General features: G+C 37.7%; 1 protein-coding gene, 1 long non-coding RNA gene and 1 other non-coding gene across 3 annotated transcripts; 1 reads left to right on the plus strand and 2 right to left on the minus strand.

Annotated features, from left to right (window-relative positions):
• Positions 1-687: 687 nt before the first annotated feature.
• On the minus strand, positions 688-3,238 carry LOC122026468. The gene is made up of 7 exons (XM_042585212.1): positions 3,053-3,238; positions 2,759-2,971; positions 2,533-2,625; positions 2,326-2,433; positions 1,134-1,384; positions 879-975; positions 688-786 (listed from the first exon to the last, which is right to left on the minus strand). The coding sequence occupies exons 1-7, from the start codon at positions 3,236-3,238 to the stop codon at positions 688-690; spliced, it is 1,047 nt and encodes a 348-aa protein (XP_042441146.1).
• A 91-nt stretch (positions 3,239-3,329) lies between these two features.
• On the minus strand, positions 3,330-8,877 carry LOC122028061. The gene is made up of 3 exons (XR_006124622.1): positions 8,779-8,877; positions 3,450-3,522; positions 3,330-3,373 (listed from the first exon to the last, which is right to left on the minus strand). It is a non-coding gene; the product is annotated as an uncharacterized LOC122028061 (long non-coding RNA).
• A 14,898-nt stretch (positions 8,878-23,775) lies between these two features.
• On the plus strand, positions 23,776-23,881 carry LOC122028355. Its single transcript, XR_006124752.1, has one exon. It is a non-coding gene; the product is annotated as a small nucleolar RNA R71 (small nucleolar RNA).
• Positions 23,882-27,850: the final 3,969 nt, after the last annotated feature.

Consider the following 27,850-nt stretch of genomic DNA (forward strand, 5'->3'; position numbering starts at 1 on the left):
GTCTCGGCTGCAACCATTTTTCTTCCTATTTATTCACTAATCATTAACTATGCTATAAACTTAATTCTCACCATATAAGGTTAACAAAAATCATGTAGCTCAGCTGGTTGAGCCGGTTTTGCTTGGGTCAGTCCGACCCGAGGTCGTGGGTTCGAACCTCGCCTTCAACGATTTTTTTGTCAAACTTTCTTTCTTTTGTAAACATACTAAACGACCTCCAAAAATTACGTAAAAATACTCTAAAAATTCCTAAAAATCTCTAGAATATTTTAAAAGTATTTCCAAATATTTTCATGGACTTTTAGAACTTGAAATAGGGAAAATTGGGTCGTTACAAATTTAGTGCAAATAAATCCTCAAAATTAACAAAAGTCATAGTTTTTCATTATACCAAAAAAATTTAAAGATCTTAAACAAGATACAAAATCTCTATCAAACTAGTTATTACATAACAACAATTAAACTTACAATCCACACAAATTAGTATATTATGTATCAATCACACAATACTATAAATTTCGATAACCATGCAACCGTGCTTCCTATTGCATCATCAAGAAATTGCATTTCATCATTTGGTCGAATTAGATCCACCTTTTCCACCAAAACTTTATCAACCCAAACTTTCCAACATGATCCACCAAGAATAACGTGATGCACTTTTGTATTTGGATCTGTGGATGCAATTCAACCTTCTGCAACAACTAATTCATCAGCAGACCAATGAAGCAGCTTACATTTAGTATTAGCACATATATCTCCACGACTCGCATTTCTCGAATTTGACTGTAAATAAACAATACAAAGTTATTAATTCAATCATATATATTTTTGTAACAATTTTGTGATTCAGAAATACATAATTTTATGATAATCACCTGAAAAACATGACCAAAGTCACCACTTTTTTTGGCACCAATATTAATATCGCTATTGCTACCAAATTCATTCCCAATACCGCTACAAATACCACCACTAGCAATATAATTTTATAACCAAATCATGTCAAACAATGTCATCATGATAATTCAAAATCATTTAAGTGTACATATCAAACTTATTTTATATATATTATTTACTTACTAACCTGTTCTGGATGATTTTGTTGTCTCATACTTTGTAAAAACATAGACCTCATTTCTTGCATTTCTAGTTGATTTTGTTGCCTCATTTCCTGCATTTGTTGTTGAACATTTTGTACTATAGTTTGAAGTTGTTGAACCATTCCATTTTGTTGCACTGAAGCTCCAACTTTTGATGGTGTTACTCCAAAACCCATTCCACGCACTCTACCCCGAGCTTCATTGCCAAACACAATGCTAATTGCATCATCAGCAATATTAGTTGTGTTTTGAGATTCGGGTGGACATTCTAATAATTTTTTCTACAACAAAAAATAACTTTCAATATATTATCATTAATATAATAGATGACTATACTGAACATCAACATATAATGCATGTAAATGAAATCAACATATAATGCATGTAAATGAAATCAACATATAATGCATGTAAATGAAATCAACATATAATGCATGTATGTCCATTTGTTTTCTCATTTTGGAGAAAGCCAAAATAAATCTAAGTTGAGGCCATTTGATTTTACTAAATCTTTGTACCATCCATTCTTTAACACTGATGCTTCTGTTGTTCAATATTGAATACTTACTGAAACCAAGAATGCCAATCCAATTCGAACCACATAATAACTAAAGGTCAAATACAAAATGTAGGACCAAACGTTAACTCTAGCATATCCACATTGACATTAGTTCTAACAAGAATCACATTATCATGGTTTGAGGAGATACTATTCTCATGTTCATCCAAGATTTCTGACAATTTGCTCACAAAAGCTGCCAAAATCTACCGACTAAGCATGATGTATATTCTCACAAGTCCCTAAAACCTTTGGTGACTGTGTGCATATGTATTACAGTCAAAACTTCCTATTTTGGTATGTTCTCTTCATTTGCAAGTTGATCTGGCAATCCTTGTTGGCAGCTTAGATCCTCCTGTAAACTTAGCTGAGTGATGTTAATGCTATCATTTCTTAGTGTTGGTATGTGTACATTGTTGGCAGCTTAGAGCTATGTATTGTATGGTATCACTGGAACATTCTTGGCCATATCTTAGATCCAAGTAATAGGTAAGGAGTTATAGAAAAAACAAGATTAGTGGAATACTTGCTTAACATGATAAAAGTCTTTCTACAGAGACATTGGTAAGAGTAAAAATGGAAATCTTAAGTATAAATGCATATGAAAAACCATATCAATGGAATAAAATTTCAAAGAAATCTAAAATGAATGAACATGCTTACCATTTTCTCTCCAACGGCTTGAGTACTGGGCTCCCCATTTTTTCTCTTGTGACCTTCAATCCAAACTTGCGATCTCGTAATTTTTGTATCCATCGGACTTGTCTTTTCCTTAAATATAAAAATATATACAAAATCATTACAGCATAACTTAAAAGATGCATATATCATTAATTATTACTTAAATTATAATAAATTAAAAATGATTACCATAATGTGAGTCAAACGAGCATAGCCCCTCCGACTCATTGTGTGAATGTGATCTTGTTTTTCCCTCATTGCTCTAAATCTTGCACTCTTTTCCTAAGATTAGTCAAAATCGCATAATCAAACTCTCCAACATATTAAAACTTAGTAGTCTCTTACCCAACCATAGCATTAGAATAAATTCAATGCATTCCCATCCAACTCATGGTCTAAGTGAATAAATACTTACTTGAAAGGTAGATGATAATGTCCTCTGTACAAACAAGTCCCACTGATTTTGGTCCATAAATTCAGGCTTCAACAAACTGAGATCTCGTGAAGCCACTCGACTTGTATTAGCTTCTCGTACAAGTATTTGCAATTTGGATTTTCTATCATGCCACAATTTAGCTAACTTTTGAAAAATTGTTTTCTTTTCCCAATCCTCAACTTTATAAGTCATCTGCACATTTAATAACACAAAAATATGTCTACATTTTTTTATAAAAATAGAAATGAAAAATTAAGTAACTAAATATATTACCTGAAGACAACTCCACATCCTATCTTTCACTTCTTCATCAATATCACTCCATCCATCTAATGTATATGGCACAAATTCCTTTATCATGCAACCTAGGAAAGAAGCGTACTTCACTGAATTATCTCCAATCGGCTGACCAAACTCATTACGCTCCAGCTCTTTGCATTTGTCTTGGCCACTAACCATTTTCAACTTTGACGCACCTCGTCCTTTTTTCTTATCAATTTTCTCATCAGTAATTGGTTCTTTACCATGCAAATCTTCTGATGAATTGGCTGAATTGTTAGAGTCCATTCTCGATAACTTATTAGTTATATTTTCCTGTTAAATAGCAAAAAGAGATATTGAAATGTCTTTAGTAAAATAAACCAAGATTTAAAATAGAATACAATATCACCTGAATTTCAGCTACAGATCCTTTGCCACGTTTTTTAACCATTTTACTCATCCTTTGAAAGCTATGTAATGACCTGGTCAAATATGTAATATGACATGATGCATTGCTGAAAATAAATAAGCAGACAAATATATTGAAACACTAAATAAAGAGTTATGCAATTATTGATAAGAACATGTATCAATCAAAATAAATAACTATAAAATATATAGTTGAAAATGTCCATCATGTCTCAATCACATCAATTCCCTCACACTCATTCCTTGAGTACGGTTCTTTCTCAGTAATGTTAATCTCAAGTTGGGATACATCAAGAGGTGTTGATGACGTATAAGCATCTTCTTCAAGCACGTTCATGTTATGAATACCTCGAGGCGGCGCTTTTAGAAACACATACCAATTTGATTCATCATTATCCCTAGAATAGAATACTTGCTTTGCTTGTGATGCTAAAATGAAAGGATCACTTTCAAAAGTTTTTAGTCCTTGATGTAAGTTGACCAGTGTAAAACCATCTTCAATTTTGATACCAGTTCTAGGATTGGCCCAATCACATCTAAAAATAGGCACTTTAAAAGAATAGTAATCTAGCAAAATAATATCTCGAACAACTCCATAGTATGATAATCTTCCTACTGTATGTGAATTGTCATTAGTATTAGATTGATAAATAGTATCAGCTTCAATTGAAACACCACTATCTTGTGTCGACCTTCCAACATCAATTGTGTGGAACCGATATCCATTTACAATATATCCTGTATAAGATGTAACATGCTTTCTAGGACCATGTGCTAGCCATTGAATTCGACCTGAAGAGTTAACAGAAACCTGTTTTGATAACCATTCGGCAAATGTTTCCATATGTTTCTTTTGTAACAATGTTTCATTACTTGAGAAACGATGATTTGTTTGTTTAAGCTCGTCAATGTGCATCCTATTTAAAATCATTGAAGGGAGATGTTAGAATACATAAGAAATGTAATAGATCAAGACTAACAATATGAAATTAACTGCACTCACTGTAAGTAAGGTTCAACTTCTGCACTATTGAATAATATATATCGATGTGCAGCTTGCAACACGTGGTCCTCTAAAATCTTTTCTTTCCCTTTAGAAATTGGGCGACCTTCTAATAATCCATCTTCCAAATCATCATTCCTATTAGAACGAACACCAATACTATAAGCCTTTTTTATATAAGCACTACAAAATATCATTCGTTCTTCTGCGAGGTAACACTCAGCTATGCATCCTTCTGGTCTTGCCCGGTTCTTCACATACCCTTTTAGTGTTTTCATAAATCTAAATCACAAAGCAAAATTCAAATAAAAGAAGTGTTTAATAAAATATAAATTATTTTATAATATTAAAATTATCAAAAATAATAATAATTATTTATTGCCTTTCAAATGGATACATCCAACGGAATTGGACTAGTCCACACAAACGAGCCTCTCTTGCTAAATGAATTGTTAAGTGAACCGAGATGGTAAAGAAAGCAGGTGGAAAATACCTTTCCAACATGCATAGAATTTCAGCAATATTCTCCTCGAGTTGTTCTAAACGGTTCCGGTCTAATACTCTTTGACATAATTCATTGTAAAATGCACCCAACATAAATATAGCATTACGTGGACCTTTCGGTAGAAGATTTCTCAATGTTACTGATAGCAATTGTTGCATTAGAATATGACAATCATGAGATTTCAACCCAATAAGATTACGCTCTTCTACAGAAACACAGTTACCAATATTTGAACTATATCCATCGGGTAACTTTATTTTCTTCAACCTAGAGCAAAACACATCCATTTCTTTTCTAGATAATGTGTACGGTGCAGCGGGCAAATGATATTTATTTTCTCCTTTTTCTTGAGGATGTAATTCTTGTCTAATTTTTAAGTGTACCAAATCTTTGCGAGCATTCACACCATCTTTGGATTTTGTCTTCAAGTTTAACAATGTGCCTATGATATTCTCGCAAACATTCTTTTCAACATGCATCACATCTAAGTTATGACGTAGTAAGAGGCCCTAAAGGTAAACATCAACATGATTTATAGTTAGTTCAGAATATTAGAACATAATTTAGGAACAAAAAATAACAAATTGTAAAAGCTAATGAATACAGTGAAAAATAACTTACACTCCAATATGGCAGATTGAAAAAAATTGACTTTTTCTTCCACCTTTGAACTGGTTTTTGTACCTCTTTTGAACTCTCCTGTTTCTTCCTCTTTTTCCTCAAAGTGTTGACAGTCTCACCCTTTTTCTTTTTACCCCAGTCATTTTCAATATCTTTCAATGCATTGATAATTTCTAACCCATTCAAAAGTCTAGGTTTCCCTTTACTCTCCTTTTCCCCATTAAACCACTTTTTTTTCTGACGAAATGGATGATTAGGAGAAAGAAATCTCCTGTGGCCTAAGTATGCAAACTTTCTACTATATTTAAGCCACATAGAACATGTGTCTTCACCACATATTGGGCAACCAAATTTTCCTTTTGTGGCACATCCAGCTAGATTTCCGTAAGCTGGAAAATCATTGATTGTCCACATCAAAATAACCTTCAGGTTGAATATTGACTTGCTAAATGCATCATATGCCTCCACACCTGTGTCCCACAACTCCTTTAAATCCTCCACAAGGGGTTCCAAGTATACATCTATATCATTTCCCGGTTGCTTTGGACCTGGAATCAGTAATGTCAGCATAAGATTTTCCTTTGTCATGCACATCAATGGAGGAAGGTTATAATTGACCAAAATAACTGGCCAACAATTATATCTGGAACTAAGGTCACCAAAAGGATTGAATCCATCTGTTGCAAGACCAAGGCAGAGATTTCTAGGATCTGATGCAAAATCTGGCCACTTATGATCTATTGTATGCCACGCCACTGAATCAACTAGATGACGCATCATATGATCTTGACTTTTGTGGTTCGAGTGCCAAATCAACTCTTCAGCATTTTCTTTTGATTTAAACATCCTTTTCAATCTTGGTATCACTGGAAAATATCGTAGGACCTTCTCAGGAACTCCTTTACAAACTTTGGTGGTGACTTTGTCTATCTTCCATCTTGAGGAACCACACTTCGGACATGAGTCCAAATCTTTAAACTCTTTTCTAAATAGACAACAATCATTTGGGCAAGCATGAATTTTCTCGTATCCTAAATCAAATGGTTTTAATAATTTTCTCATTGTGTAAACAGTTTCTGGAAGTGTGTTGTTTTCTGGAAGCATGTCACCTAAGATCTTAAGGAGCTCATTGAAACTATTGTCTGTGTGACCATTAGTAGACTTGTAATTATATAGTGTGACGACTGCCGACAACTTTGTATAAGCTGTACAACCAGGAAAGAGAGGTGTTTCTGCATCTTTTAATAAATCATCAAACTCATAATCTTTTGCCCCAGACATAGTGTGTCCAACCATTTCTTCTGGCACCAAAACATCCTTATATAAGTGATATGCCTCTCTACATTCATCCTCTTTTTGAACTCCTTTTGAACTACCTTCATCTTGAGATTGTGAGTTATAAGTTTCCCCATGGAAGACCCAAGTAGTGTAAGTAGGATCAAACCCCTTAATAATTAAGTGGTCGTACACTTGGTCAAATTTCATATACTTTTTATTTTTACAACGCTTGCAAGGACATAAAATTACTTCACGTGTTTTTGCATAGTTCCTAGCTTGTGCAATAAATTTTTTTACCCCTTCTTCATACTCGGGTACAAGCCTTGAAGGCAGATGCATCCATTCCTTATCCATCACGTGAATAAACCTTTTTCATTTATATGAAATAATTATGAGATTTTATCAAAATATATGTATAAGAAAACACCACATAATAAATAAAAAACTTAAATATAAAAAATTGTTTCCTACATCATAATATTTTAAACAAATAAATATCATGTGTCATAGTAGTATTTACTAGCCATGTCAAAGTATTATTCACACACTTTAAAGACTGATAATTTGTTTTTTTCTTTTTTAGTTTATTATATTTAATCATTATTTTTGTGTCCATTCATTCTTGTTACGCGTATCAATCATTGTCTCTAATGATATACTGGTCTCAAAAGATCAAACAAAATATATCAATGGTGAGAACTAAATAATGTGGATTTCATGTAGAGCAAGGTTAGCATAATTAATAGAATTGTATTAATATATGCATGTAACACACAAGATCAGTTAATTCTAATCTAATTAGCGTGTTCCAAATCAAGATAAGAAAATGGAAGGTGTTAAATTATACCATCAAGATAAGAAAATGGGAGGTGTTGAATTATACCATCGATAACATGCTTGTAAATTGAAACTAGTAAAATACTTGATCATTTTATAAAGAAGAAAGGCATGACTCTTGGAGCGCAAATATTGTAAGACAAATCGAAGCATTAAGCAATCGAAACTAAAAAATCTTTTATATAAATCGCTCACAAAAAGAGGATGCGAAATTGTAATTATTAATCCAACTCCTCCACTGCACTCTATAGAATTGATCATCCCTAACCAATTCTATTAAATCAGAATTAATCTATGCTGTGGGAAGAATTTAAAAGAAAAATAATAATAACAATTTGAGACACTATACTCCAAAATAATTTCTAAGAAAAATAAGAGGAAAGAAAGGAGGAAGTAGCTAACCTTCTCGGCTACCAACGAAATACATCTCTCTCGATATAAGTCAAAAAAAAAAACTTATACCACTGGTCCGGCAGATCACATAATGCAATTTGTCGACTAATAAATCCCAGAAGATCACATATAAATCTAAAAAAGACAGGCAATGATATTCCAGAAGATCACAAGTCAAAAATTTGTCGACTAATAGAAGTGCAATAAATTGCATAGAGATCAGCTCTAGGAAGTATGAAAAGGAATAGTCTAAAATATGAAACCCAAAAGTTTAGCAGGTACATTAGACAGCAGACAAACAGAATCACATAATGCAATTTGCTTGGAGGTGAAACTAAATCCTGGAAACACATCTGATACAGACTAAAACTAGATGTGCATTAAATGTAACTACTAAGTTCTAGCATACATGACCAGAGTGGCATGAAAACTCATGAACTGGGACTGGTCCACAATATAAATACGTCAAACAGGAATGGGGATCAAAGAAAAAAATTGATAGAACAATGTTGTGCTGGCAATATGAACATGCAAGATTAAAATCTTCAATGTAAGTAGAATGAACACAAAATCGTAAAATATATAAATACACTCGAGCTCCAATTTATGAATAAAACTACTTGCTGTAGAGTGCTGCCCAAATAAGTTTAGGGACATAGAGATTAGGGTTACCTTTGCTTTGAGCTTTTGGCTTGATGTAGAGTGTGGAGTGGCTATCAAAGGGCTTGCTTACTCTTGCTGTGGTCCTATGATACGGAGAGATGGAAGGAAGTCTTGCAGCGACGGCGAGTGCGGAGAGGCGGGGTGGAGTCATGCGGCCGGCGATGATTCCTACGGCTGGTGGCGGTGAGTGCCGAGAGGTAGAGAGGAGTCCGGCGACGGCGACGACGACGGCGACGGTAGTGAAGAGAGGCAGAACTATTGCGGAGAGGTTGCGGTGAAGGCTTCGGCGGCGAAGGCTTCGGGCGTTTTTTAGTCTTCGGGCGTTTTTGGGCGTTTTTTAGGCTTCGGGCGTTTTTTAGGCTTTGGGCGTTTTTTTTATTTAGCAGAATCTACTCTTTATTTAACCAAGTTGCAATGAAACCACTGTTAATTTTATTCGAAAGAATTGTTGACTTTTTTAACCAAGTTACAACAACTTTTTTAACCAATTAAGTTACGTTTTGTTTCATGTATTTTTTTAATTTAATTTTGTTTAATATAACTTTATTTTTTTATTACTTTTTCTTTATTATTTCCAAACTAACCATTAAATTTTAATCATGTTTTTTATTTACAACTTATTATTATTAACTATTCGCAGCATACATTAACATGCATGCCGTTAATAATATATTATTGACGGCGTGCTTTTAATGCACGCTGTTAATACCTTTTTTTATTTCAAAGTTCATACTATTAACAGTGCACATCAACATGCACGCCGTTAATAATACTATTAACGGCATGCTTTTAATGTACGCTGTTAATAGCGCACTGCGAAAAGTGATTTTTGTTGTAGTGAGGATGGTGGTGGTGATGAAGGTGTGTGATGTCTGGACTGTGGAGAGATCCAGAATTAGCTGGCAAAATTGTCAAGACTTTATGTCTAATCCTTTTAGTTTCCTTAAGTGTCATTATGAGTTGAGACTGTATTTAAGTTTATTCCGCACTTGTAATTAGGTTACTTTTATTATTTGTGGAGTGATGTAGTTGGTTGCTTTTGCTAGAGTAGTTGCTTTGGTTACAGTGTGATTTTATTACTGCATGGTTGTGAAAAATGTGTTCCAGCCGCCTGTGGCTGCATATATATTGTTTGTATTATGGATTTGGTCATCGGTACAGGGGAGACTCTGCCGAAATTTTTCGGTAGGAATTCCTCTGGGGCCGTGATAAATCTAAGTGTTGCTAATATTAGCATAAGTGACACTAGTAAGTAGAGTATAGATAGGTAACGGTCGCCCTTAGAGAGTAGTAGTAAGAAGGGTGGTCGTTACAGTTGGTATTAGAGCAGTGTTCCATTCTCCAGCATCACACACACATTAGCATCATCCTCGCCGTCTCCAAGTAAGAAAGTATTTAAATCCTTTCTTTATTCTGCTTTCCTTATTATTAACTACAGTATAGAGTACTTGTTTTTTTTTTAGTACTAAAGTAAGATAGAAGATTTAGTTTTCCTTTTCTTTATTCATATTTATGTATGATTAGAAGGGTTAGAGAGAGGATACCAAGTCTTTTTCTTTGCATAATTAGATGTTAAGAAAAAGGATGTCCCCGTACCGTTCGTACTGAGAACCAAGATCAGGAGAACGAAGAGCTTAGATCAACTGAGCCCAATCTCCCTGAAGTTGTTGCCTAACTCCAGAGACAAGTAGCAGAACAGCAGCAAGTGATTGCCAATCTGATGGCAAACCCGCCAGCAGTTCCTCCCCCTCCTCCAGCTATCATTGCAGAGGCTCCAGTGGTAATTGAGACTCCACCAGCTTCCCAGGGAGCCGTCACAGCACCCCAGAGACCTGAAGCTTATCTTATACAGTGGCTGAAGCTGAAACCAGAGAGCTTCTCAGGCACGACTGAGCCCTGGGATGCCCAGGCTTGGTTCAAGACACTGGAGAGCACAATGGAGCTTCTTGACTGGCCAGAAGTCGAGAAGGTTAAGTGTGCCTCTTTCTGCCTATCTGGAGATGCTCGTATGTAGTGGGAGTAAGTTAAGAGTAAGAGAGCAGTCAACCAGATGAGCTGGGTTGACTTCGAGATAGAGTTTTACGAAGAATTCTTCCGTCAATAGATCACCAATAAATAGTATGAGGAGCTTATGGAATTCAGACAAGGTGACCTACCAGTAGGAGAAGCGGTCAAAAGATTTAACAAGTTAGCTCGCTTTTGCCTAGAGTTAGTAAGTACAGTAAAAGAATGAGTCAGACTGACACTCCTAATGCTGAGACCAGATATGACACCAAATGTGAGTAGTGAAACTCACCGACCATAGATTGGTGAAGAGCTAGTCAGCAGGGCATTAGTGAGCACTATCTGAACAGCAACAAAGCACAACAAACACAACACAAGCCAGTCAAGATAGAAGATAAGATAGTGGGGAAACAGAGAACCCAGTCAAGTAATCAGAACTTGAAGTATAAAGATAACAAGAAAGACCCAAGCAGGAAGATGTTCGGGTAGTCTGTGAGTATCCAAAGGTATTTCCAGAAGGGCTACCTGGACTACCTCCCAACAAAGAAGTGGAGTTTGAGATTGAATTGGTTCCTGGTACCGGTCCAATTTCAAAAGCTCCGTATCGCATGTCTCCAGCAGAGTTGAAAGAGTTACAAGAACAACTTCAGGAGCTGCTTGACAAAGGCTTCATTCGCCCTAGTCACTCACCTTGGGGAGCTCCTGCGTTGTTTGTCAAGAAGAAAGATGGATCTATGCGGATGTGCATAGATTACAGAGCTCTGAATCAAGTGACGATCAAGAACAAGTACCCCCTTCCCAGGATCGATGACTTATTTGATCAGTTAAGAGGGGCAATAGTATTCTCGAAGATAGACCTTCGCTCAGGGTACCATCAGCTGAAGGTGAAAGAAAGAGACATACCCAGAACAGCTTTCAAAACCAGATACGGACACTACGAGTTTGTAGTCATGCCTTTTGGTGTGACTAATGCACCAGCGATCTTCATGGACTTAATGAACAGAGTGTTTAGAGAATACCTTGACAAATTTGTCATCGTATTCATCGACGATATTCTGGTCTATTGAAGGACTCCAGATGAGCATGACATGCACTTGAGGATAGTACTGCAGACTCTTCAGAAAAAGCAGCTTTACGCTAAATTCTCAAAGTGTGAGTTCTGGTTAGATCAGGTGGCATTTCTAGGTCATAATTTCTAAAGAAGGCATCCAAGTGGATCCAGCCAAAATAGAAGCAGTCAACAACTGGAAGAGACCCAAGAACGCCGGGGAGATTAGAAGCTTCCTTGGTTTAGTTGGGTACTACAGGAAATTCGTGGAGGACTTTTCCAGGATAGCCTTTCCACTAACAACCCTCACCAGGAAGAACAAGAAGTTTGAATGGTCAGATAAATGTGAGCAGAGTTTCCAAGAGCTCAAGAAGAGACTGACCAGTGCTCCTATCCTGATAGTTCCAGAGAGTGACAAGAGTTTTGACATCTACAGTGATGCTTCCAAGATGGGCTTAGGAGCTGTACTCATGCAAGAAGGAAAAGTTATAGCTTATGCTTCCAGACAACTCAAAGACTACGAGAAGAACTATCCCACTCATGATCTTGAGCTGGTAGCTATGATTTTTGCACTGAAACTCTGGCGACATTATTTATATGGAGTTCAGTGTAGAATCTTCACAGATCATCAGAGTCTTAAGTACTTCTTCACTCAGAAGGACTTAAACATGAGACAGCGCAGGTGGTTGGAGTTGGTCAAAGATTATGACTGTGAGATCCTCTACCACCCAGACAAAGCTAACAAAGTGGCAGATGCACTAAGCAGAAAGTCCAGTGCATCCCTGATGTCTCTGTTATCATTAGCCCTTCCATTGCAGAAGGAGTTGTCAGATTTTGAACTTGAAATTATTTATGGACAGCTCTCCGCATTGACCTTAGAGTCTACCTTGCTTGAGGACATACAGAGAAAGCAAAGTGAAGATCCAGACATTCAGAAGATCAAGCAAGGGATACAGAAAGAAGATAAATCAGAGTTTCGAGTAACAGATAGTGAGATTCTTTATCAGGGAAGTCGCATTTGTGTGCCCAATGATGAAGAACTGAGGAAGAAGATTTTTGAAGAAGCTCATAGCACACCATACTCTATGCATCTTGGTTCTACCAAGATGTACCAAGATGTGAAACAGAAGTTCTGGTGGTCTGGACTCAAAAGAGATGTTGCTAAATATGTCAGTACCTGCCTGATATGTCAGAGGGTCAAAGAAGAACACCAGAGACCGGAAGGAGTTTTACAGCCTCTTCCAATACCAGAGTGGAAGTGGGAAGACATATCCATGGACTTTATAACAGGCATTCCAAGAACTACGAATGGATATGATGCAATATGGGTAATAGTGGACAGATTGACCAGGCCTGCCCATTTTCTAGCCATCAAGGTGTCCCACTCCATAGAGCAGTTGGCACAACTATACGTTAAGGAGGTGATCAGACTTCATGGAGTTCCTAAATCTATTGTTTCTGATAGAGATGGACGCTTCACCTCACACTTTTTGGAGTGCGTTCAGAATGCACTAGGCACCAAACTCAAGTTCAGCACAGCTTTCCATCCTTAGACTGATAGACAGACAGAGCGAGTAAATCAGATTTTAGAAGATATGCTCAGAGCTTGTGCGCTGGATTTCAAGGGAAGTTGGTGCAAGTATCTATGCTTAACTGAGTTTGCCTATAACAATAGTTATCAGGCGACCATTAAGATGGCACCATATGAGGCACTGTATGGCAGGAAGTGTAGATCACCCCTTTGCTGGCAAGAAGCAGGTGAGAGAAAAGAAATGGAAGTAGAGCTAGGCATTCAGACAGAGCTGATAGATGAGACTACTCAGGCAATCCAGAAAATCAGACAGAGAATTGAGACTGCCTAGAGCAGACAGAAGAGTTATGCTGACACACGCCGTAGGCCACTGGAATTCCAAGTAGGTGATTCAGTCTTCCTCAAGGTCGCTCCTATGAAGGGAGTGATGAGATTTGGCAAGAATGGAAAATTAAGTCCTCGCTATGTAGGACCTTACCTGATCATAGAGAGGATTGGGAAAGTAGCTTACAGGCTGGACTTACCACAAGACATGTCAGCAATACACAATATATTTCATGTCTCCATGCTAAAGAAGTGTCTCCATGACCCGAGCCAAGTGATTCAGCCTCAGTCAGTGCAGATCCAAGAGGATCTTAGTTATGAGAGCAGACCTACACAGATAGTGGACAGAGAAGTTAAGAGATTAAGAAATAAAGAAGTACCACTAGTGAAGGTCATCTGGCAGAACCAGATGCACGAGGAAGTCACTTGAGAGCGGGAGGACAGTATGAGACAGAAGTATCCAGAGCTATTCTAAGTTCGAGAACGAACTTTTTATAAGGTATGGAGGATTGTAACGACCCAATTTTTCCTATTTCAAGTTCTAAAAGTCCATAAAAATATTTGGAAATACTTTTAAAATATTCTAGAGATTTTTAGGAATTTTTAGAGTATTTTTATGTAATTTTTGGAGGTCGTTTAGTAGGTTTACAAAAAGAAAGAAGTTTTGACAAAAAACGTTGAAGGTGAGACTCGAACCCACGACCTCGACCCGAGCTGAACCTCAGCCGATCCCAGCCAACCAACTGGGCTGCGGTTGATTTGTGATTAAGAAGGGGAGTGAATTTAATTAAGTTGTAGTTGGAGCAGAATTTAAACCTAGTTATAAGTTTTCCTTTTTTCGCCGAAAACCCTATTCGCCTTCTCCCTGATCCCGACTGCGTGTGGCGCTCCTGCTTGGTGGAAACGGAGAAGAAGCTAGGTTTTGGGTCTCCGGCGCCGGCGAAGCTTTCTTCCGGCCAGCCCTCACCCGTGGGTAGTCATCCCGACAGAGAAGATCTCGCGGGCACAAGAAGAAGCCGGAAAATTTGCAAACCCGAGCCCTCCGAAAACCCTAAGAGCCTTCTCCTTCCTCCTTCTCGGTTGTAAGTGCAAGAACAAGGGGTAAGTACTACTCACCTGTGGTAGGAGTTGCTCTGAGCTTTCGGTTTTCATTTCCTTGCTTCGGTTTTTGCTATGCCGAGTAGAATTATATGCTAGGGCTTTACTTTTCCTTGCCCTGTTTATCAAGCCGAACAATGCCTTTCAACATTAGAGATTGTAAACTTCAATTTTGAACCTAAGTGTAGCATTTAGAATTATGATACTGCTATGAGAGAAATCTTTACTTAAAAGCATTCGGATTAGATTCAAGACAACACAAGGCATTCATTTGGCTTGCTGTTTTAGTTCTTTGAGTTGTGTTTTGTGCTTGAATTTCCTTGCCATTGAAGAGCCTGATTAATTACATCTTCAAGCATGTCTCCTTATGTTCCTTATTGATGAACAAATTTAGTTCTTGGCATTTCAAGAGCATGAACAGCCGTAAGTTCCAGCATGCAAACATTAGCATTTTCGTTACGTTTGTACCATTTAGCAAGATCAAATTAGTTTTCTTTTTCTTCATTTTGTAGCATGATTAGCAAGATCAAATTAGTTTCCTTTGCTCCATTTTGTAGCATGATTAGCAAGATCAAATTAGTTTCCTTTGCTCCATTTTGTAGCATGATTAGCAAGATCAAATTAGTTTTCTTTTTGCTCTATTTTGTAGCATGATTAGTAAGATTAGATTAGTTTTCTTTGCTCTTATCACAGCATGTATAGGAAGCTCAAAGTTGCATTCTTTAGCCCTATTTTACATCATGTATAGAAAGCTCAAAGTTGCATTCTTTTGCCCTATTTTACAGCTTGTATAGAAAGCTCAAAGTTGCATTCTTTTGCCCTATTTTACAGCATGTTTAGAAAGCTTAAAGTTACTTTCGTTTTCTCTATTTTATAGCATGATTAGTAAGCTTAAAGTTTCTTTCTTTGCTCTATTTTATAGCATGATTAGTAAGCTTAAAGTTGCTTTCTTTGTTCTATTTTATAGCATGATTAGTAAGCTTAAAGTTACTTTCTTTGCTGTATTTTATAGCATGATTAGTATGCTTAAAGTTGCTTTCTTTTTCTCTATTTTATAGCATGATTAGTAAGTTCAGATTTGCTTTCCTTTGCCTTGTTTTATAACGTGCTTAGAGAGTTCAGATCGGCTTCCCTTGTGTTATTTTCATGTAGCATGCTTGGTTAGTTGTAATCCTACACTTGTTAGATATATCTACAGGATTCTAATAAGCTCTAATAAAGGATTATGAGAAGTGTGAGTAAAGAAAAAGACCAAGGTCTAGTTAAAAAGAGATAACAAGTAAACTAAATTAAGAGGCTAGTACCCGACTTCCAAGGTTGTCGTTAAACAAATCCAGGTGACCAATTCCAAGGTCTTGGCCCTGGTAAGACCAAGGTCTTTATCTCATAGGACTAGAGGCTCGCTACCTCAGTCACTATTAGAGAGCGCGCAAAACAAAGATGGTACTAAGCTTGGGCCCAAAGAAGAAAAGAAAAGAAAAGAAAAGAAAAGAAGAACAAGAAGAAGAAAGTGAAAGAGAAATTAAAAGATTAATTTCTAGTATAAGAAAAGTAAGAAGAACAAGAAGAAGAAAGTGAAAGAGAAATTAAAAGATTAATTTCTAGTATAAGGATATAAGAAAATGAAACAAGTTTATGCTTAGAATCAATAAAAGTTTAGTTCTTTAATTCTAAGCCTACAGTAGTAGTTTCATTACTTTCCTGTCAGTTAGTGAGCATGTTTAGTATTCAGTTTTATTTATGTATACCATGAGTACATGCAGCTATGCTTTAGCATTACAGTTTTAGTATTATTGCATTACTTTTATGCACTTCGATGTTTTTGTGAGATAGATTAGTACTTACTAAGCGTTTTCGCTTATAGTTTTATTTTCTTTCCTCCTACTGTAGATAAAGGAAAAGTTAAGATATGAAAGGGAGGCGACAGTATGGTGGTGGTGATGAAGGTGTGTGATGTCTGGACTGTGGAGAGATCCAGAATTAGCTGGAAAAATTGTCAAGACTTTATGTCTAATCCTTTTAGTTTCCTTAAGTGTCATTATGAGTTGAGACTGTATTTAAGTTTATTCCGCACTTGTAATTAGGTTACTTTTATTATTTGTGGAGTGATGTAGTTGGTTGCTTTTGCTAGAGTAGTTGCTTTGGTTACAGTGTGATTTTATTACTGCATGGTTGTGAAAAATGTGTTCCAGCCGCCTGTGGCTGCATATATATTGTTTGTATTATGGATTTGGTCATCGGTACAGGGGAGATTCTGTCAAAAAATTTAGTTCCTAATGTTATAGGGCAGTCCCCGGCAACGGTGCCAAAAACTTGTTACGCTCCGCAAGTGTACGGAAATGTCACAAGTAATATAAAAGATTATCGTATCCACAGGGATTGGAATAAGCACTAGAAATGTCTCAATGCGAATTAGCTAAACGACTATCCAATTGTTTCAAATGCAAAGTGAAGGTAAACAAATCTAATATTAAGGATCAACAAACAAGAGTTTAGTGTTTTGGGTTATGATAAAGGGAGATTCTAGGAGTTTCGGTTTCTTTGTAAGATTTCTTGAATGTAAATGGTTCACCAATTCTTATCCCTCAATTGCCAAACACTTGTAGAAAGTTGTCGGTTCTCTCTTGCAATAGATAACCGGCTAAGGACTGAGAAATGTATCTAAATATGATCAATTAGACGTGAACCTACGTTGTCCTTACACAGAAGCGCACCTATTACTATGCCTTCCTCGGATATCAACATAGAAGCCCACAACTTATTAATCTATCAAGATACAAGAAACTAATCACAAGATCCTTCCTACTCTCTTGAATATTCCTATTTTCTCTTCAAGATTATCTCTCAAACGTCCTTACACGGGCTTGCACCTGTCACGTGGATCCCTCGGATGATCGAGTGAGAGTTTATCTTTACAAAGTCCACAAGAAATCCAAACAATCAATCAAGAATGAGAATTAAGCACAAATCAACATTAATCATTCGAGATCTAATTGATACAAGTAAGACAATGTCATTGAAACAAGAAAATGGTAAATCCATAAGAGATTACATCAATCCATCATACAAATACTCCCTTAATCCTAGAATACAAGATCTACTCCATGAATCGAGGAAGAATACCCGAAGAAATAAAGATTACAAGCATTTCTTAAATCCCCAATCCAAGAAACCAAGAAAAGGGGGAAAGAGAAAACATATCTACGAAAAAGCCTCGTCTTCGGATCCAATCCTCGCTCCGGAGTCGAAATCGTCAAGAACTCCCCTCGTATCGCCCAGAAATCCTCCCAAGAATGGGAGGATACCACCAAATCTTGCCTTCTCCCAAAGGGGGGAGAGATCCCCTTTCAATTCATGAAGGAGGGTTTAAATAGAGGAGGAAATCGGGCGCCACACGGCCCCATGACATAGCCGTGTGAGATTCACACGGTCATGTCCTCTTCCTTCTCTGCCAAAGCTGCACGGTCGTGTGACTCACACGGCCTAGCTCTCTTCTCTTTAAAGCAACCAAGCACGACCGTGTAGATCCACACGGCCAGGACCCTTCTGTTCTCTGGAAATGCTACACGGCCGTGTGGTGCACACGGCCACCACCTGCTTGGCCTCTAGAAACCTCACACGGCCGTGTAGATCTACACGGCCATGTAAGGCATCTGCTCTAATTTCTTTAAATCAAGACACGGCCGTGTGAGATTCACACGGCCATGTCCTCTTCCCTTCCTGTTAAAACTACACGGTCGTGTGTGGTACACGGCCTGATGCTCTCTCCCTTCAATTCCTTCCAAGCTTGCCCGAGGACGCATAGTCTTCACCAATTTTGATTCCTGTGTACAGAAAATGCACAAAAAGCAGATCTCCGAACCAAAAGAGTAAATATGCTAAAAGGAAAGCTGGAAGTATAAAAATGCATAGATCAAGCATGCTCAAAGTATGTAAATGTGCGTAAAAACATGCATAAAAGAGTATATAATCTACGCACATCACACCCCCAGACTTAAACCTTTGCTTGTCCTCAAGCAAAATGCTGCAGTCTAAATTCATATGTTCTACAACACATTCATAAAACCTAGTGCACTTTCCTAACTCTATCAAAAAGTTTCATTAACAAGCGTGATCATGGAAACAAGTAAAGTATAGTTCAAGCATAAGAATCTTGTGCACAGTGTAAAAGTAACTCAACACCCTTCAAGTTTCAATCCATGTCCTAGTCAAGTCATCATCAAATTTGAATTCCTAATGTTTCCAGTGAAAGACAAGTAACCAGTGATAGGCACTTACTCACCATTCACTTGGTTCATATTTCTCAACTAACCCAAGGTCTCAAAGGTGTGCTCAATCTCAAGGGAAGCTAAGCAGTCATTTCCCCAGTAACCTAACTAGGTCTCAAAGGGGTGACTTGCTAGATTCCACTCATGACAACTGTTTTTTATATCCCTTATTATTATTTTTTTTAAGTGTTTGCATTGTGCAAAACGTATTCACAAATGTACTTTTAGCACACATGTTGGGATATTTTGATTTTTCCAAATGAGCTTTAATGATTTGAGCCTCATCCAGTAACCAAAATGAAAGTTGAGAAATCACCATGGAAACCAAGTGCTAAGCAAACAAGATGAATCATGACTATTTCAATGACATCAACTATTCAAGCATCAAGCACAAGTGTAGTGAAGATAAAATCCTTAAGGTTGAACCAAAACTAAAACTCATCACCATAAGATTCTCAGCTTATTAATGCTTCCCAAGATAGAAAAAAGAACTACACAAAGTTTACTACTAGCATCATTCGAACATCATGAATCAAGACAATAATCGTACTAACATTTCACTTGAATCCAAGAAAGCATATAAGTGAAGATTTGATGTTCTCAAAATTTTTTTTTTTTCCATGATTATTTCAAAAACAAGCAAAATAAAGCAACAAGCAATGAAAATAAGAACTAACATGAAAAACTAACAAAAACTAAAAACTGAAAACCAAACTAAACAGTACATGACACCCCCCCAGACTTAAACTTTTCATCATCCCGATGAAATCAATATGGTGGAGGAGGTGGAGGTGGACGAGGGAAAGGAGGTCTACGATGTGGTTGGCCAATAGGAAAACTTGGAAAACCTGGAATCTCACCCAAGGATCTATGATACTCATATAAAGCATCTACTTGTTGGCTAGTAAGCATCATGCTCTGCATAAAATCTCTCATCCTAGCCTGATCAGTATCATAATCCTGCACAAACTCAGCCACTTGACCTTGAAAATTCCTCGTAAACTGAAAATGATTTTGTACCTCCCTAAACTGATCATCAGATAAAGAGAAGCGCCCCTCCAACATTTTTCATTGGGCATCTTGCTTCTCATGAAGTGATTCTAGAGACGTACGAAAATCTGAAAAATCAAACCTAGAAGATCCCGTGCCATATGCAAAAGAATGCCTAGCAGACTCCATAAAACTAGAAGGCTGCGGGTGTCCAGATGACGAGGGCTCATGATGTGGCTCAGTGTCTCCAGGTATAGAAGGGTTATCCTCAAAATCTAACTCAGAAATTACCCAATTAGTCGGGTTACGAATAGTAGTTCGTTCAGGAAAAGGAAGGGGTAAAGGAGAACCACTCCTCCTAGGAAACGCGAAACCATTCTCATCCCGAACGATCATTTTCATAGCAAGACATGCATCAATGTCAATCATGTCATTACCATGAATTATTTCCAACCCATCAACATCAAGATTTAAATTATAAGCTATTCGGGTAATCAAACCACCAAAAACAATTGATCCCGATGATGCCCTAGCAGATCTTAATAAGGTTTGAACAAAATGAAAACCAGAATCAAATTCAACCTTATAAAGCATAGCCCATAAAGCATAAAGCTCTATCTTTTTAACCACCCCATCACTCTCTCCCCTACCAAAAATAGTTTTACCCATGACTCTATGTAGATACCTAAAGATGGGGTTTTGCATATGGGAGGCCTTAGCTCTTGAAGGCTCATAAGGTTGATCTAACCCAGTTATTGCATTCCAAAAATGATTCCAATTAAACCTTGGATCAAACCTACGAGGGCTACCGGTGGTTAATCCAAAACAAGAATTAAAGTCACTAAATGCCCATAGAAATTCTTGATTCATTAGTCTAAATGAGATTTTTCCAAAATAATCATCTTCATTAGTAAAATGGACATCCAATGAACTTAAAAATTCCAAAACAAGACGAGGATATGTAGGCAAATGTGTGTACATAATATCACTCCAATCCAAAAACTCAATCATCAAATCTACATCTTCCCTAATTCCAAGCATATCAAGAACAGTTGGGTCCATATATCTAGTACACACTATCTTTCTATTGACAAGAATTGCAAATTTAGTTACTTGATCATCATTCTTAAACACAATATTGAATTCATTGTCATTACCTTCGTTGCGTGAAGTCCTTTTGCCTTTGCCCTTCACTGGTTGTTTTCCTTTGTCCCTTGATGGCTCCTTCTCTTTGTCTCCACTGGATCCACCACCTCCTTTGCGAAGTTTCTTCAAAATGTTGGACATCTTGATGAGTTTAGATAGGGGAAGAATTATCTAGGGTTGGAAAAATAGAACTCAAAAACAAAACTTCAAAGAGCAAAGATCTTAGGTTAGGAGAACAAAAAGTCCAAGTCTTAGAGAGGAGGAGAATCCGGATCTAAGAGATCTTGAGAGATTAGAGAGGAGTTTTTAAGAGATTGGGAGAGAAAGAGATGTTTTGGAGAGTTGGGGGTGTGCGGAACACGGCCAAGATCTGGCCGTGTAAGGTAGAAAGAAGACTTTAAGAACTCTCCTACACGGGCCGTGCAGATCCACATGACCTCCCCCTCTTCCTTCTCTGGATTCTTCGCACGGCCGTGTCTGGGACACGGCCTCTCCATCTTTCTTCTCGGGATTCTTTACACGGCCGTGTTTGAGACACGACCTAGACCTTTTTCTCCTCGGGAGATCCTACACGGCCGTGTCTAGATGACACGGCCCAAGCACTTCCCTTCTCTGCAACCTTTGCCTGGCCGTGTATAGCACACGGTCGGGCTCTGTTTTGCACCTAACCTGAAAACAAAATCAAAAAATTGCATCAAACTAAAAGAAATTAAAATACAAATCAAAACTAACTAAAAGAACCCTTGGGTTGCCTCCCAAGAAACGCTTGTTTAAGGTCTTTAGCTCAACCAAACTTAATCATTCACTTCTTTTCTTCGCCCTTGGAGGACAGATATACTTTTCGTTTTTGTTGGGAGATCTCCTCCCAACATCTTCCACCACATTGTCTCCTTCGTTTGGTGGCCTTCCATGAGGATGGAAATTCCATTCCTCAAGTTTATAAATGCTTGTCCTGCTACAAGCATTTAAAAGAGACGAGACATGGTTTGAGATATTAGATAAATCATATTCCAACCTTTCCTTACCAATTACCAAAGAAAGCTTATGATTTTTGACATCAATTATAGCTCCAGCTGTAGCAAGGAAAGGTCTTCCTAATATGATAGGAATCCTGGGGTCCTCTTCCATGTTCAACACGACAAAATCTGTGGGAATAACATTTCCATCCACCTCTACTGGCACATCTTCTATAATACCCAATGGGTACCTACAGGAATGATCGGCAAGTTGAAGTGCCATAGTAGTAAGTTTAATGTTTTTGAGACCTAATTTATTACAAATTGAATAGGGAATGAGGCTAACACTTGCCCCCAAATCACAAAAAGCTTTTTCAAAAAATTCTTTTCCTATGTTGCAAGGAATATAAAAGCTCCCTGGGTCCTTTAGTTTTGGGGAAGTGTTCTTCTCCAAAATAGCACTACATTCCTCACTAAGCGCAATTGTCTCAACCTCTCCTCTTCTTCTCTTGTTTGACATGAGATCCTTCAGGAATTTGGTAAATCTAGGCATTTGAAGAATAACATCAATAAGAGGTACCTCTACACAAATTTCCTTAACTTTTTCTAAAAACTTGCCAAATTCTTCATCTTTCTTGAGCATTGTAAGTCTCTCAGGAAAAGGGACAGCTTTGCTCTGATGGTTCAGTGGAAGAGTCTCTTCAACCTCAATGGTACTCTTCTCATTAGCTTGAATCTGATTTGGTATAAGAGGAGAGAGCTCTTCTTCTTTTTGTATCCCTTTTGGAGCAGTCACTTGGGAGTCTCCCAAGGTCCGTCCGCTCCTAAGCTCAATTCTATTGCAATGCTCCATAGGATTCACATAAGGTTTTCCTAAAAGTTGTCCTGGTGCTCTGGATGATGAGGAAGCTAGTTGGGCAATTTGACTATCCTGGATCTTTTGATGCTTTTCAGAATTATCCATTCTCTGAATGAGCTTTGCTAAATCTTGCTTCATTTCATTCCGACTTGAGATAATTTCTTCAAGCATCTTTTCAATATTTGACTTTGGTAAGCCTTGAGAAGATAGATGTTGAAAATTTTGTTGCCCAGCTTGAAAATTTGGTCTTGCCCCCATAGATGGTCCTTGATCTTGATTATTTCTGTAAGAAAAATTGGGATGGCTCTTCCATCCAGGGTTATAAGTATTTGAGTATGGGTTGTTCTACCTTTGATTGTAACTCATGATTGCATCACATTGTTCCAGTTGATTGATTTGTGCAGTGATAGCTCCCAATGGACATGAGTCATTTGAGTGCTCTGAACTCCCACATACTTCACAAGATGTACTAATAGCATTGACCATATTAGCACTAGTCCCTATATTCTCAAATTTCTTTGTAAGAGCGTCCAATTTTGCAGACAAAAGAGTGACTGCATCTACATCAAACTTCCCTGATGTTTTAATTGTTGGGTTTACAGAAGAATAGCCACCACTTCTTTCATTTGCCCATTGATGATGATTTTGTGCTACATTGTCAATAATTTCTTCAGCTTCATCTAAACTTTTATTCATAAGTGCCCCTCCAGCAGCTGAATCAAGGGACACTTTGGTATGATAGTTGATACCATTATAAAATGTGCAACACTAACCATCTTTCCAACCCATGATGTGGGCATTGTCTGAGCATACTATTATATCTATCCCATGCTTCAAAAAGAGATTCTGAGTCAGTTTGCTTGAAGCTTGCAATTAAATTCCTCGTATGAGCTGTTTTGCTTGGTGGATAGAATTTATCAAGAAACTGTTGCTCACACTGCTCCCAAGTGGTGATGCTATTAGGGGGCAAAGAATTCAGCCATTGCTTTGTTAGTTAGAGCCCTAGAGCCAATCATTTGATGATTGTATGGACTCATGTATATCATATTCTTATATATTAATAAAGGCATTTGTTTGGTTATTATACTTAATTGTATTAGTGTCAGATAGACTAAGTATAATAGCGTCCTTGAGTAGAAGGTTCATACCTATATCAATCGATTAGTTGAATCGATAGTGAGATGATATAGGGAACACTACTCTAAATCATTCCTAGTCGAGTATTAACATTCAGGGACAATGTTAATGCAATAAGACTAGCATGTAGGTCAACTCGATGACTTGATCTCACAAGTCATGGATATGGAGATATCAAGTTGACACATGGGTATGCATTGGAGAATGTATACTGAATGACCCGCCATGAGAAAGTATCATGGATCGTTATATGAGTGTCATATACTTTCTCATGTGGCTATTAGTATGACTATTAGTCCTTAGACCTGAAGTCACCATGGATCCCTACATAAGGAGTTATGTACTTTGGTTTCATCAAACGTCACCCGTAACTGGGTGGACTATAAAGGCGATTACTGGGTATATAACGAATTATGTAGAGGGATGTGAGTGATGTAGATGGGATCTATCCCTCCCATATGACGGGAGCGACATCGGTATTCTTGATAGAGTGAGACCACTAAGTGCATGGCCATGCCCAAATGAGTCAACATTAGATGTTGAGCTCATTTGATCGAGTGAGTCTACTTGGAGTTCAAGATTTAGATTGATTAGAGGATGACACGGTCTATGCCTCACATTGATCAATCTAGATGTCTAGGATAGAAGGACATTTGTCACATATTGTGAGGAGTCACAATTAGTAGTCATAAGGTGATGTTGGATCTCAACATTCTTGTAACTTGGGTAGTAATGATGTGTTGCTAGATACCGCTCATTACTTATGCTCCTAAATGGTTTTAGGGCATTGCCAACGTTACAAGAACCTATAGGGTCACACACTTAGGACAATTAGATGGAGATTAGGTTCATATGATGAACCAAGAGGATTAGATTCATTTGATGAATCATATTGGATTAAGAGTAATCCAAATTGGGCTAATTGAGTTGGACTCTAGTTGATTCATGTATTTAATGAGTCTAATTTAGATTATGACTCATTAAATCAACTTAATTTAATGAATTAGATTCATTATATTAAGTTGGCTTGAATCATATGGTTGGATTAGATCAACCATGAGAGAGATTTGATCAAGTTTGACTTGATTTAAGAGGAAGAGAAAAAGTCATGTTTGACTTGACTTTTTGCCACATCACTAGTGAGTTGGCAAGATGTGGACCAATAGGATTGCTCCACATCATCAATGTGTGCCACCTCATGGAGGTTACAAGCCTCCATAGCATTTAATGTGGCCGGCCCACATTAAATGAGGAGGTTACACTTGTTGCCATGTCATTTAGTGAGGTGGCAAGATGTGGACCAATAGTGTTGATCCACATCATCCTAGAGTGCCACCTCATGGGGGTTACAACTCTTAATGGTTTCATATTAATTGCAATTAATGCAATTAATTTGGTGGTTTTACCATGGAGAGTGGTCGGCCACTTTGTTGGTGAATGTGAATTTGTTTTTCATTCAAGTGGGTGTATCTTCTTCCTCCTTCCTCTCAAGCTCTCCCTCTCCCTCTCCTCCTTACTTGGCCGAACCTTACCAAGGTGCTAGCACACCTTTGTGTGAGGTTTTCTCCATCTAAGTTGTCCGTGTGGATACTTCTAGAGGACCGGCGCTTGACGGTCTTGAGATCCGGCAACACCTTGGAAGAGCGGGATTCGCGTAGGGCGCGCATCAAGGGTAATAATCTTAACTTTAGTGTAGATCTAAAGTTTTTACAAACTCGTACAAGAAAAAGGTTTTTCGAAAAGTTTTGTTTACGAATCTTTGCACGAGATCCATGGCTTTGGGTGACTCGGGGTTTCCGCGACGCGAAAAAGCGGTTTTCGCAGCCCGATGAACCCAACATGCTTTGCCCTATCTCTTAAAGAAAACCCAAATAATAATAATCTAACTGCTTCTGAAGGAACTCCATTCATTTTCATGGTACCACATATTTCATAAAAGACCTCTAAGTGTTGATTGGGGTCTTCATGAGGTCCTCCACCAAATTCGTTCTGCTGCACCATAGATATAATTGCGGGTTTGATCTCAAAGTTATTAACTTCCACTGAAGGTCTTGAAATAATAGATCGAAAACCTCTTGGATAAGGTGCTGCATAATCCTTGAGTGGTCTATTCGCCATGTTCAAATGTTCTTGTTCTTCAATTTGCCTTTGCAGAATTCTTTTTTATGGAAAGTTCTGTCAATCTCAGGGTCAAAAGGAAAGAATTCCCCTGCAAAGTTAGATCTTCGCATACATAAGAACAAGATAGCAAATGACAATTCAACAGAAAAAGAAAAATAAAAGAATCAAAAATGCAGAATCGAATTTGTACAAAAAGAATTAACAAGAAGTAAAAGTTATACAAGGAAGTAAAAACAGAAATCTAATGATTAGTTACAACTATGCAATATGAAAGGAAAACAAATGTTATGTTTAGTCTAACTCAATTGATAATTCCTAATGTTATAGCGCAGTCCCCGGCAACAACTTGTTACGCTCCGCAAGTGTACGGAAATGTTGCAAGTAATATAAAAGATTATCGTATCCACAGGGACTGGAATAAGCACTAGAAATGTCTCAATGCGAATTAGCTAAACGACTATCCAATTATTTCAAATGCAAAGTGAAGGTAAACAAATCTAATATTAAGGATCAACAAACAAGAGTTTAGTGTTTTGGGTTATGATAAAGGGAGATTCTAGGAGTTTCGGTTTCTTTGTATGATTTCTTGAATGTAAATGGTTCACCAATTCTTATCCCTCAATTGCCAAACACTTGTACAAAGTTGCCGGTTCTCTCTTGCAATAGATAACCGGCTAAGGACTGAGAAATGTATCTAAATATGATCAATTAGACGTGAACCTATGTTGTCCTTACACAGAAGCGCACCTATTACTATGCCTTCCTTGGATATCAACATAGAAGCCCACAACTTATTAATCTATCAAGATACAAGAAACTAATCACAAGATCCATCCTACTCTCTTGAATATTCCTATTTCCTCTTCAAGATTATCTCTCAAACGTCCTTACACGGGCTTGCACCTGTCACGTGGATCCCTCGGATGATCGAGTGAGAGTTTATCTTTACAAAGTCCACAAGAAATCCAAACAATCAATCAAGAATGAGAATTAAGCACAAATCAACATTAATCATTCAAGATCTAATTGATACAAGCAAGACAATGTCATTGAAACAAGAAAATGGCAAATCCATAAGAGATTGCATCAATCCATCATACAAATACTCCCTTAATCCTAGAATACAAGATCTACTCCATGAATCGAGGAAGAATACCCGAAGAAATAAAGATTACAAGCATTTCTTAAATCCCCAATCCAAGAAACCAAGAAAAGGGGGAAAGAGAAAACTTATCTACGAAAAAGCCTCGTCTTCGGATCCAATCCTCGCTCCGGAGTCGAAATAGTCAAGAACTCCCCTCGAATCGCCCAGAAATCCTCCCAAGAATGGGAGGATACCACCAAATCTTGCCTTCTCCCAAAGTGGGAGAGATCCCCTTTCAATTCATGAAGGAGGGTTTAAATAGAGGAGGAAATCGGGCGCCACACGGCCCCATGACACGGTCGTATGAGATTCACATGACCATGTCCAATTCCTTCTCTGCCAAAGCTGCTTGGCCGTGTGACTCACACGGCCAGGACCCTTCTGTTCTCTGGAAATGCTACACGGCCGTGTGGTGCACACGGCCGCCACCTGCTTGGCCTCTGGAAACCTCACAC

The sequence above is a fragment of the Zingiber officinale genome, chromosome 10A (genome assembly GCF_018446385.1).
Source record: "Zingiber officinale cultivar Zhangliang chromosome 10A, Zo_v1.1, whole genome shotgun sequence".
In the NCBI taxonomy this organism is placed as follows: domain Eukaryota; kingdom Viridiplantae; phylum Streptophyta; class Magnoliopsida; order Zingiberales; family Zingiberaceae; genus Zingiber; species Zingiber officinale.